This window comes from Tinamus guttatus, unplaced genomic scaffold (genome assembly GCF_059628265.1).
Source record: "Tinamus guttatus ecotype Peru unplaced genomic scaffold, ASM5962826v1 Tinamus_guttatus_pri_ptg000035l, whole genome shotgun sequence".
In the NCBI taxonomy this organism is placed as follows: domain Eukaryota; kingdom Metazoa; phylum Chordata; class Aves; order Tinamiformes; family Tinamidae; genus Tinamus; species Tinamus guttatus.
Window position 1 is genome coordinate 10,204,220 of NW_028288569.1, and position 13,521 is coordinate 10,217,740.

Here is a 13,521-nt window from a genome sequence, read left to right on the forward strand (position 1 = left end):
AAAATCCTCTTTTTCATAATAGGGAAATTTAATTTTGTTACCTGTGTAAGTAATATTGAGAGGATAGTCTCTTTATTCCTTCACAAAAGGATATACACAGAATAAAGAAAATCCAGACTTAGAAATCACTGCTGGAAGACCATGATTTTCGAACTGCAAGTGGAAAAAAACACAATGTGTAGTGGCCTCCACGTAAGTGCAAATGGCAGATGACAGGAGTATATAATCAGACTTGCTGATTCCCGCGCCTGAAGTTCCCTTCTTATTATTCTATGGATGTGGCTCTTTCCCTCTTTCCACTCCAAAACCAGTTTTAAGTTTACTGATCTGCAGTGACACAGATTTTTGCATTATCAATGAGAGCACAGCTTTTAAAGGAAGAGACCATTGCTCATTTCTCCTAATTTTATAGTTAGAAGAAATGAGATACAATGAATACCTCTTCTGCAACCTCCATCCACTTGATTTTGCACATTTTCATTTAGGAGTGGCATGTTATTGTCCAAAGAGATAAAGGTCAGCTGTGATGCACCTGAATTAGAAAAGCAAATGTAAATTCCCAAGCTCTTTTAAGTTTGGACTCTTAAGAAGTTTGGATATTGACTTGCTGCCTGGGTCATCTGTTGCAAGATGAGAACACAGAAGGGACACCCTGAGCCATGGGTCTTGGATGTCTAATAGTTTGCTCTGGACTGATTGGGTCTGGATGCTGACAAATTTGCTGTCACTTTTTGTTTCAGCAGCTCTGTGGTGACAATAAAAATCTATGAGGACTGACACAGACTTCAAACTCAGCAGGAACACTGCATGAAGACAAAATGAACAGGCTTTCCAAGAAAGGTTGGACAACTTTTGATTTGAAACTCAAACCTGCTAGAAGTTGTTGTCTTTTGAAAATGAGGAAGATCAAGTGGACAAGTAAAGATGCAGTTAGCATACATGAACAGGAAGGGATGGAGGTAATTTGTATCCTATTCCTGTCAAAATCCACTGGCCACATTCAGAATAACTGTACAGACAATAGTGTTTTACCCTCACATTTCTATGGTAGAGATTTTAAGAAATCTTAATACTCTTAAGAAACAGAACTTGGAAAGAGTGAGAGATCGCTTGCAGCATCTTTCTCCAAAGCCAGTAATGGAAGAGGAAGTCTGACATATACTTTCACAAATGAACAACAGGACATCTCCAAAGAGAATTAATAGATAATCTTAATTGTTTTGATTAATTGTTCTTCTGATATGAAAGGAATAGCAGGGAATAATCTCTAACTTTTTGTAGAGCCTAATACTGTTTTACCTTTTCTTAAAAAAAGTTATTTTCCTACATCTTGCTACACAGAGATTGAAAAAAATTGAAAAAAAAAAACAATTTTAAAGACAAGTAAAGAAGTCAATAATATGAAAAGCACACTAGAGCTGTAATAATGATTGTTAAATGCTTCAAATAGCTGCAGCAGTTGATTGGATTGTGAATGATACATGTGAAAAATAATTTTCTATGATCATAGGCAGATGCAAAAGTTAAATGATTATACTATGTATATATATTGATATAGAATTGCTATATATATTGTGTACTGTATGTTCTAGTTTTCAGAAATACTGTATTGTAGTGTACTGTACTTAACTACGCAGATCTAAATAGCAACTTGTCATTTTCCACAAAGTCACTAGTACTGTTAACAAAAACTGAAAAAAGTCTATTATTTCCAGTAAAAGAAATACGTACTGTTACGGTCACAGACATTTTGACTATAGAGAGACAATGTACATTTAACCAGAAAAACTCCCCAAACCAAAAAAACTCACCCCAACCAGCCAAAACTGTTGCATTTATCATCTTACTCAAAAGGGAAGGGAAATGCCACCAATACATGAAGAGGAATAACATTTACTCAACTTCGTATGAGTGAAAATGAAAGAAAACCCAAAATTCCCGTAAACTCTTTCTGTGACACAATCTCCCTAATCTGGAAGGAACTCTGGAGTGAAAAGACTAACATAATTTTGGGGCCACATGCTCCCCACATGAGGAGCTGTAGCGAAACATAATTAGCCAGCCCACTAACTAAATGAGAACGAGTGAATGAATGAAACGAGTTCTAGAAACCCTGCAGATTGTATAGATCAGATGCTCAGGACTCTCACTGACCAATTCCTTCTTCTTTTGACCATCTACTAGTCTGAACACATATATTCCCGAAAAGATTTTGGTAAAGGCCACATGGATTTCAAGAGAGAAAGTTTATTCTTATTCACTACACAGTCTGATCAGATAGTTTGGATCACTTGCAAAGGTATTCAATAGCCAACGTGTTGCAGAGTCCATGAGGTTGGGAAAGAGCTGTTTTATACAAGGCTTTGAAAACAAGACTTGAGACTCTATACCTTGAATATTTGAAGTGCCAGTCCTATCAATACACTGTGTTGCTGCTTAACCATTTGATAATTTTTACTTTTATTTTAAGGGGACTGGAGAGGCAAGTTTAGATTATATTGCTTGCATTTTAGTTATCTGACACGTGAACATCACGAAATCCAATAGAAAAGAGTGACTGAACTGAACAGTGTAGTTCCAGTGCTGTCAGTGCTCATGGATATTCATTTCTCTTAGTGAAGCTGGTTGAGTTGGGCTACTTTATTTACCTTGTGGCAGAAAGGCCACATGAGGCTCTGAGAGGCACACTTTGGCCTTCCCTGCAGAATGGGTATGAGTACTCACAGAAATAAACTGGACTAAATCTTGAAGTCATTAGTCATGTTTTGAATGATGTCCTATTTGGGCAAATATCCAGTTAAGAGAATTTGACCTACTGAATGTGTTTTATGAATATATGTGTGCACACACACTGTATATGTACTACAGACTCACTCTAATTGCTTCACAGATAATGTAACCATGTTCCATTTAAACTTTTTCTTGAACCATGTGTGTCCTCACACCCAATTAGTAAGCTGAAAAATAGACACCTAGCCACCCCCTGCATGCACACACATGCATGCACACTCACATACACACACATACGGAGGCAGATAATTCAATTTTCTTCAGGGTAAACAGAACATGGGATAAATGAGACTGTCTGAAGGACTTTATGGGGGAATGACAATAAAAAAAGCTGTGATCTTTTCAGGTACTAAACAGTTGTGTAAATGTAATCATGCCAACTGAACATGTTTGTTTTCAGTTTAGTAGCCCATGTTCAGCATATAAGGGCACTGATGGGAGACCCTATAAGAGTCAACAAAGAACATGGCAATATTCAAGTGTCAAAATCAAAAGGAACACAGTGAAGTGAACAAGATGCCTGATGAAATAGATGGATCTCAGAAAGGTACCTTGGTGTCTGGTAGGAACGAGAAACTGCAGAACCAGAGAGCTCAGCTAAGGATCTAATCACGCTATGCACGTTCCTCAGGTGTCATGACTGCTGAACTTGGCAGAAATCACTAAAAAGTCGAGTGTATGAAGTGTGCAAGCTGCAGAAGAGGACAGTTCTCACTGGAACACAGCTGTGGCAGGAAACGCTTTGCTGCACTGGTACCAACGTCTCCAGTGGGCTAAGTTCCTCTGGGAACTTCTGGAAGCACAGGGGCTACTGTAATACTTGAGTGTAACTTGATTTAGAGCATTTACTAGAGACATCTGGGGTGTGGCTTTGTGCGAAACTTTGCAGAATAAAGAGGGATTAAGTGATACTAAAGATTGCACAGGGAATGGCAACAATAATTTACCTGATGAGCTTAACTGGATAGAAGTTGTAACACAAGATGGATAGCACAGCTATGCTTCATTTATTTGTACAATGCTATTGCTCCAGCAAAAGGATATTGTTAGAATGTTTAAAGGAAAACAAAAACAAAACACAACTGAAACAATAGAAGGGCTTATCTATTTCTGCAGTGACATCCATGCTATTCCAAAAGTGCCTACAAAGATTGCACTGATAGAAATTAAAAACAGAATTTGTCACAGGGAAGCAGCATTTCAATTGATTTCTCTGATAGGAATTCACTGACAAGAGTGGGCCTGGAATCAGTACTCAAATCAAATTACCTCTTATTATTAAAATTCAAGTGAAAGCTTGACCTAGGAATGTGATTTATCCTCCTGTGTTTCACAGGGAGAAGAAGCCAACTCCAGGAAAAAGGGCTGGAAGAGGACCAAACCTGATGCTGTAATTGTAGGCAAGAAACAGCTCAGAAGCATCATGCAGTATAAAGAGGTCATCACTAATACTTGCTGCCTGCCTAATTCCCTGCCCTCTAAAACAGGAAAACATTTCATATGGAGGGAATGTTTAAGATGAAAACTTGCTACAGTCACAAAACATAACTACATTCCAAACTGCTCAGACACATTTCTGTTTTAAGGCAAAAATTATGGATCAGACTGCAGTGTAATTGCTTCCTAAAGAAATAGCTTATGGTGTTGTACTTTTTGAAATATAGTTGTAGGGACAGAAATCCCATTAACTGATCAGGACAGAAGTGGAAACTGTTGTGGGGGGTTAAAATCCAAGTTGACAAAATGTTTGGAAGACCTTCCTGATCTGCTTACCTCAGTGTTACCCCAAAAGGTTGCATCCCTTTCTCCCTACTTTGCCTTACTTGCTGTGGAGATTGCAGAACCCTGTTCAAGACAAAAGTAAACATTAAGAGTCTTCCTTGGGCATAGATGATTGTGCACTACATTTCAGTTCACTGAGTGCTGGGAATTGAGACTGTGAAGTAGATTTAGTTCTGGCAGTGGAAACTATATCCTCTTATACTAACCAAGTTAGTATATATAACTCTCTTAAATTTGTCTTTTGTTATTATTTTAAATTCTTGCACTAAATAATTCTGGGGGAATTAGCATGTTAAAAACCATGCTTAATTCTCCTCCTCATGTGGCTTTATCAGAATTATGGTTAGGTTGAGTTTGGCTCCTTTTATTTTGTAATAAACCCACAAACATCTTTACTTGAGATACCAATTGAAACTTGTGTGATAGAGCATATTCCCGATCTGATTTATTTTTTTACCTAATTCACAGTAAATAAGCCAACTCTGCTTCTTCTATGCTTGGACTCTCCTGTAGGACCTGGGAACATGCACTGATGCAAAGGCTTCAATGCAAAAAGAAGCCAGTGCCACTCCTAAATTTATCATCAAAATATCTATTAATATTCATCTTTTTTTTTCTTCACTAGAAACTAATTTTAGATGAAAATTATGTAATGTCATCGTAATGACTATAAATATTAATTTAGCATGGTTGGACATGCAGACTCAGAGAGACATACACAAGGAACCAATTCTTATTTCTTTCTCCCCCAAATTATGCACTTGCATAACTCCGCTTCCTAACAGCTATTTTTGCTCTTTACTGAAGGGACATCAGAAACAGACATTTTGAATGCATAACACTTTTTCTATTCCAAGAGGCACAAACCTAGTTGATTAGTTATCAGCACTGGGAATAATTAGATGGATATACACTATTACCTAACATATCCTTTCGCTCATTTGCATTCATTCTTCAAAAAACAAAACAAATGTTCTCTTTGTTTTTTGCAAAAATAGGAGACTGAAGCATTCTTACTTTAGACAGGTTCTCCTTCTCTCAGTGTCACACTTGTGGACCCTATCTGTCTGTTCTACAGTGAGGAAAACACAGGATGCTCCCTGTTTTTTTCTGAGTTAATTTGAACAATATGCACACACTGTAATTATTCCACCTAAAATTCTCTTTCCCACCTCAGTCATCTGTCAAAATGTGGGGACTCCTTTGCTCCTCCTGAGGCCAGCTGGATCACTCAGTGACTTCAGAGGAAGGTGACTCAGATCTTAAGTATTACTTCCAGCAGGACAAATAAGAAGGTTAATAGAAAGCAGTAGTAACACTGACTTAGCACAGGTAGAACACATCCCTGGCACACAGACAGAAGGTACAGACAGGAGTCTGTACCTTCATACATGTGGTTGTTTGAGCATGCGGCAGAATTTCCAGTGTCATTTTCAGTATCTGCCCCTCTGCAAGGATTTTTTTTTTTTGTGTGTGTGTGTCAAGAAGGCATTCAAGGGTGGGAAGGGGTTTTCACTATATTTACAAACTCAAGACTCCGGATCTAACATACTATCAACTTCTTCTTTTGTATGCCTGCCTTCAGGAGAGCTGTGATCATTCAGGGGCCGAATCCTACAGTGATAAGTCTCTTGGGAGCTGAAGAGGCTCAGAACCTCTCAGTGCCATATCTTAGTTCTCATCACATTATATCTCTTTTAGGAATTTTCACAGCAAGTGTAAAAACAAATTGGGGAATGTGAAAAGCAGCTATTATACTTCGGCTGATCAGATGTTGCTTCAGTTAGGTACCCGCTGACTCATTTCTATCAGGTTCGTTTCATAGCTTGGAGGAGCTGGCTTCCCGAGGGAGAGGCATGGATTATCAAGGTCTAACTTCCTTTGACAGAACAGCCACCAAATATTAAATTAATACTGTATTTCTTTTTAGCAACAGTCATCTTCAGCTGGGAGAAATGGAGAGTACCTTAGCATAAGACTGTAAGAAGGGTCACAGATCTGCAGTCTAAGGCATACAAATCATGTTGGAAATGATTTGGCTGCTTCTGATCTTCGTTTGGACTCAGCTGTCCCACAAAGAGCATCTTTTGTGACTTCCCCCTATGGGATTTTGGTTTTGCTGCTAAGAGAGACAGGACATGCTGGTGCCATACTTGCTAAAGGCAAAAGATTTGTTCTCCACCAGGTAAATGATCCAGCATTAATCAAATACCTCAAGGTCAACTGAAATCGATCACTTCTGTGTTAGGTGAGAAGAAAGTGGTCTGATGGTGTACTGGTAATTACCAATTTCCCCTTCGGATGAAAAAGAAATCAAATTAACTAAGAAAAATGGATGTCACTTGGTATATTTGAGCTTGGGGCAAAGAGAAATCTCATTCTCCAGGGAATCAATGTTATCAATACATGTTTCATTTCACGGTTAGCTTATTGTGAATTTGGGCTGGTTTTGAAAGCAGTTAATGACATGGGCCAGAAGCAGGCCTAGGGGAAGCTGAGAAATCATCCCTAGTGCAGATCCTGCAAAATGTCTGCATCTATTCCCCTTATGAGGGACTATCAATAGTGGCAGGAGTTTAGAGAGAGAAGGGGCCAGCTTGAAGTGATCATACTAAAATGTCTAAAGACTCGTTTTTCTTGCCATGTTCTCATCCTTTATGACTCCTCCTGCTCCTCCTGTGCAGGAGCTGGCTGCAGTCGAACACCACACATCCCAGGCACGCACACACAAGCTATCCTCCACTTGCTGATCAGCAGCGACGGACGTTGTGGTCCTGCATTCCTTGCAGATTCAGATTTCCCAGAGAGAGGCAGACTTTAGCAGAATGGGCAAGAGAAGACAGATTTTGGTGCTCTGATTCATACTTTCATATAATACAAGAACAGGGGGGTTTCAGTGAACAGCAATAAATTGACCCTGAAAAGGATTTTTTTTTCCCCCTGTAAGGCAGTAATTGCCCTGCAGAACTCACTTCCACAGGATACCGTTAGGGACACTTAGCAATCCATAAGCTAGATCTCTACAGAATAGTGAGCATATTTGCCACAACATACAACTTCTATATGGCATAAAAAGTTAAGGCCATAAATTATCATGTCTTTAGGCCAAAAGCAGATATTTAACTAATGGAACTGATGGTAGTTTTTCTCTCTTAGGCCTATTACTTCTCTATCATTCAACAGGATCTTTCATTCTCCAAATCACGTATAACTACCCACAGCCCCTGGGTCAGGTGGATCATAGGGCACATTTGCTCTGGCCATTCTTGCATTTGGGATTTATTTCATCAGCCTCAGCAGTAGTGAGAGAAGGCACTTCCTCTCATTTACTCCAAGGCTTTCTCTGTTGCACTTTCACCTTGTAGGGAGGCCTCGATTCAGATGCTTGTATTTGTGCCTTACTAATGCCTTTTTCCATTGCCAAAGCAATACAGAGAGAGCTTTAGGGACAGTGAGAATCAGGCTCAAGGAATGCAGGATATTTCATGTTCCAGCAGAGGGGTGTGCTATAGTCTGCTCTCTCTCATCCACATAATTTTAGCAGGTCTTTTGAAGCAAGCCTTTCAAGCGTGCCGAGTCAGATGCACTCAACCAGCATCATGAGCAGTCTGTAGATCACTGTGATTGCTAGTGTATTACAGGTGTTCTTCCTACTAAGGAACACAGTGGCAGCGCATGAAGCTTAGAAATAGCTGTAAAGTTGGGATACTGTAGTTGTTTCTACTGAATTGAACATTTTAAAAGGTAAAGGGATTGATGTTTGAGCTACTAAGTCCATAAAGGAGCACTTAAAAAATAAGTGACCTGATGTGCAATTTCACTCGCATTTGTAGTCAAGCTTCCAGATCCTCCTTATCTTTACAAAATCAAGTCACTATTTTTTAAGCCTGGAAGTTCAATAAAATCAGTTTATATTTCATGGAGATGTTTGTGAAAACCTTGATGTAAAGTCTGACAAGTGATTTAAAATTCAATCTTGGATGCCTTAGCTTTAATTTAAGAAGTTTGTTTACCTTTTAATTAGCACCTTTCATTCACTCACATCTGATCTTTAAATCACCGAAATACTGAAGATGCTTTGTTATATAGTTGCATTTTTTGATGCAACCTTGAGGGAAGGTTGAAAAATGGAAGAATCAAATTTGCACAGGATTTTTCTTTCTGCACACACTAGTATCTAGATTTTGGTTGACATAAACCCCATTTAGTACTTCAAGCGTACTGGCATATCTCTACTGATATCAGAGCCATATTTCAGGACATGTTACATCTTGACTTTAACTCACAGGACTTATCAAAAGGTAGTTAAGCAGCTTTTCCCCAGACCTCAGATGGCAAATCAGCAGCTATAGTTTTGGAAGCCGGCTAGAATTTTTCATGGAAATATATGGGAGAACAGAAAACTTTTTGATACTGAATATCTCAGAAAAGCAAAACCAAACCAAACTAACAAAAAGCTTTCCTCAAGGAAACACCTTAAAAACCTTTTGTATATCTTCACTTCTCATTCTTCCCTCCTGTCCCTTGCCTCTAGAATGTTAACTTTTTGTACAGATTTCTATACAGAATGCCTTTACATATCGGACATGAATTTGCCCTATTTGTCTTAGGTTTTGTCTTTCACTTCTTGGTTTACATGACAGCATTGATTTTATCGATACAGCTATGAGAATAATATTTGTTAACTAACTTGTGCTCCTTCTCTAGCCCAGCCAAAGTAACGGAGATATTCTAAAAAATCCTTAAATTTCCCAAAAAAACTGGTGACCAAAAAAAAAAAAAAGTGCTACCAACTAAGAGGCTCATTTGCCCTTGCCTCAAGGTCTCTTTACACTGCCTAGTGCAATTGAGAATCAGGCCTTCAGCATTTAGGATCTGCTGAACAATACCTGGCAGGTTGCAAAAAGATTCAGAGACTGAATCATCTGTCAGTTTTTTCCCCAAAATAAATCAGTAATGGAACAGGTCTACAACCTAGCAACAAGGTTACCTGTGCTGAATCACAGATATCTGATACAGAAGCTGCAGGTGTAAAGAACACTCAAGATTATATGTGGAAATCTATCGATTCATTATTTAGAAAGTTGTCCAGCATAAAAGAATGCCTCATGTGAAATATTCAGTGTTTACAAGCAACTTTTTGTAAACTTAAGAAAGCTTAATTTAAATATAGACACATGTAAAAGCTAAACTAGCAATTCTTCTTTTTTTTTTTTTTTCTTTTTGCATATTTTTGTTAGGTGCTTCTTCTCTGCCTAAAATATAAAGTCCAGAGTGCAGCTGGTGCAAATCCTAAAATTTCAAGCAAGTCAAAGATAGTGTCAGACACTGATCCAACTGAACTAAGGACCCAAGTACTTTGGGAGTTGGCTTTGGGGGGGAAAAATTCTCACAGAGATACACAGAAGACTAGGGAGAACACCAGCCCAAACACAATAAAACAAAATACAAAACACCAACATATATAGGCAGATCAGGAATTAATCTTTCACACTGAGCCCACATTCCTTGCATAGGCTTGCATATGCAGAGAATATGGGATGTGGCCCTTGAAGTTAGACTTTTTTTTCAAATGAAGAAGGGAAGATTATTTGCAATGGTAAAATATTAAGTTATTTTGGCATCAGCACAAATTACAGGGGCAGGATCGGATTCCCACACAAATATGGAAGCTCTCTAGAGAGCAAGGCAGGGATGAGAGAACAATACAGCAGATTAATTCTTCTCCAGTGACCAGAAAGAAGGGAAATCCTAGGTATTACACATTACCAAAACTTTCACCATTTTTTTCAAATAAGAAAAAAAGAAGAGAAAAAAAAGAAAAAAAGATTATAATGTCTATCATCCCAAAGGCCAAGGGAACATTGCTAGAAAATCTCTTTCTCAAAAGGAACCTCCCTTCAATAGAAAAATGAGATGGAATCAGAAAAAAAATACCCCAAAAACCTCAGTAGGAGCCAAAAGAGAACCACATAACTCAAAAAGAAAATAGCAGTTCAAATGATACTGCAGGACGCACAAACTCTAGCAGATAATCTCACAGGTGACTTCACAGAGCCTTCCATTGACCCAAACAATTTTTGTTTTCATTAGAAAAAAAAACAAAACAAAACAGGGGGGAGGGAGAGAGAGAGAGAAAGAAGGAGATAGACAAAATAATACTAGAAAAGAAAATTAAGAAACATTCTTCCTCTTTTTTAAAATAAAAATCAAGATCATCTCCCCTCCCCACCTCTATCTGGAAGCAGGTTAGCTAACCTTAACAGTCTCAATTTAAAATAAAATATATATTTATATATATTCATATATATAATAAAAGAGAAGATATTAGTGGCAGTGTATGCAAAACAAAAAAGAAAACAAAGAAAAATTACTTTTAACAATCTCACTTTTTTGTTTTTTTACACAAATACTGTTGTAAATATATTAAAAAAATCAGCATTCTATCTGGTAAACGTCACTTTTGCCCCTCTATAAAATTTTGAATTAAAAAAGTCCCAAGAACTCTTTTTTTTTTAATTACTCCTCTCCCCACCCACCCTCTATTCTTCCTTCTTCCACAAGAATAAATCCTGATGCAACTTTTTTTTTTTTTTTTTTTTTGCAAAGATTGTGGGAACTAACCCTTCTCTTGTACCTAGATCCATAGGCTGCAACCTCTGATGTCTTTGCTTTTCTTTGTGTTTCCTCTTTGCCTTCTGTGAAAGTCCCTCTTGATTGTGCTGAGGCCCTGGGCTCAGCGAAGACACTGAATAAATTACAAAAAGCCACCGTTGCTCGTTGTCTTACTCTTCTTGGTTTCTGCTGTAAGGTGGTGTGGTGCTATGGGAAAAGCAGTGGGGAGGGTGAGCCCGAGAGCGTGGGATGGAGCAGAATCCAGGTGAGGAAGCTCTGATTCTCCTTCCTCATCCTGCAGGGACTCCACACTATCCAAGCCACACTGCCTTGCACTCCCCTCAGCCCTTCTGCGGGTGTTTGCAGCTGCAGGTGTGTGGGAGAAAGCAGACGCGTGGTAGAAACCAGCAGGGCCTTGTTTCCTCTGGTTGCTGTTCAACCAGAAGCAAAATATTCCACAGTTCTAACTGGATACTGTGAAGTCCAAAAGAGGCCAGAATTGTGAGTTATGTCCATTGAAACACTGCGAGCGGTGTACTTACAATGACAGTAGGCCTTGTAGATTCTGCAATATATTTTGTTTTTTGTAGTGCTCTTCACAAGTGAGAAAAAAAAATGTTTTTTGTTTTTATTTTTTCGTCTGTTTTTTTGTGTTTTTTTTGTGTTTTTTTGTGTTTTTTTTTTTTTTTTTTGTAGTAAAGAAGGGTTGTATTTAGAGGCCAGTAGCTAGAGATCCAACCAGTGGAGCTCATGAAGCACTACCTGGCCTTAAGGCCACCATCCGAGGGAGGCTAGGAAAATTATTATTCACCCAGCCTCCGGAAATGTAATGTACCAGCAGGCAAAAAACAGTTCTTCATGTAGTACAAAAACAACAAAACGAAACGAACCCAAAAAAAGAGGAAAATAAAGGTCAAAATGAAACAAAAATCATTTCTTAAATTCTAGTGCGATAGCTTTTTTGTTGTTGTTGTTTCTATTTTTTGTTCATAACAAAGAGAGAGAGAGAGAGAGAGATTCTACTTATCCGTCTGACACATGCATCCTCATGTGGTCGTTGAAATGCTCGATTTGGTCAAACTTAGCTGGACAGACAGAGCAGACGTACGTGGTCCCCTCCGTGCAGGCCACCACGCCAGCAGGGACAGCCCTGGTGCCAGTGCCCGTGGCGCCAGGCGTGCCGTTGGTGGCGCTGTGCAGGGCCACATGCCTCTCCAGCAGGGTCTTGTGGGAGAACTTCTTCTTGCAGATGTAGCACTCGTAGGACTTCTCCCCGCGGTGGAGGCGCATGTGCACGTTGAGGGAGCTCTTCTGGGTGAAGCGCTTGTTGCAGATGCTGCACTGGTAGGCCCTCACACCGGTGTGCGTCACCATGTGTTTGATTAGGTAATCCTTCAGCGAGAAGGAGCGCCAACAGATGCTGCATTGGTGGGGCTTCTCACCTGTCCGTTGCCGAAGAGGGGAAGAGAGAGAGGAAGAGAAACAGACACACACACACACACAAAGATAATAAATTAAATCACCTCTGTGTGACTCTTCGCCAAAAACGTACGGTTAAGACTGGCTGGGATCTCTGGAGGGATACTCTGACTAAGGAAGAGTAATTGTGTTAATAACTGTGCTTTCAATACAAAGTATATTTTGCAACTAGAGGTTTCACGGCGCTCCCCCAGCGAGGCCATGGGTATTCTATATTTACACACAGTAATAGGAAGCTTAGATGACTTGTTCAGGCTCACTTGGTAAGCAGTGGCAAAGACAGGACTTGAATTAGAATGACCCTGTGCTTCAATGTGTCTCTGCTGGAAGCTGAGGGAGAAGCCTGGCATTCCCCTGTTGTCCTCATTTCTAGAGGATCTTAGTCAAGTTATTTTACCTTTAAGTTCCTCTGTCTCTCCAGTGGCATGCCATGAAAATACAGACAAAGACAGAGATCTACCTGCCTTTCACAGCATTTTGATGCTTAACGCACTCTTTTTTTTGTCACATTGTTTTAAATTTCTCAGAAGAGAAATGCTAGAGTAATGCAAAGGATTTCTGCTCTTCATAAAAGGTTTACGTTTCTTGTCCCTTTTATTGGTCAAATCTGGTAACTCAAGCATGGACAACCTTAATGACAAGGGTCTTCAATACACAGAATAACTTAGGCCAGCCAGTGCAACGGAAATGGCAAGCCAACAGATACACTTCCAGTATGACAGACTTGAACTTTAAACACTGTGATTGCCCATTAAATAAAACACCTAACCAAGTATATCAGAGATACAAAATACTTATGTCATCTACCGCACTGCCCTCCCTGCCCAAGCCACAGTAAAGCTGAAGGCAGCAACT

The 13,521-nt window shown here is 39.2% G+C and overlaps 1 protein-coding gene across 2 annotated transcripts in view; it reads right to left on the reverse strand.

Moving 5' to 3' along the window:
- Nucleotides 1-12,183: 12,183 nt before the first annotated feature.
- Nucleotides 12,184-13,521, reverse strand: part of ZBTB20 (zinc finger and BTB domain containing 20) — a 387,189-nt gene continuing 385,851 nt past the window's right edge. For both annotated transcript variants that reach the window (XM_088534147.1, XM_088534152.1), the window contains one exon: nucleotides 12,184-12,629. In XM_088534147.1, coding sequence (XP_088390273.1) covers nucleotides 12,211-12,629 — 419 coding nt within the window. In that variant the 3' untranslated portion in view covers nucleotides 12,184-12,210. The remainder of the gene's footprint in view (nucleotides 12,630-13,521) is intronic.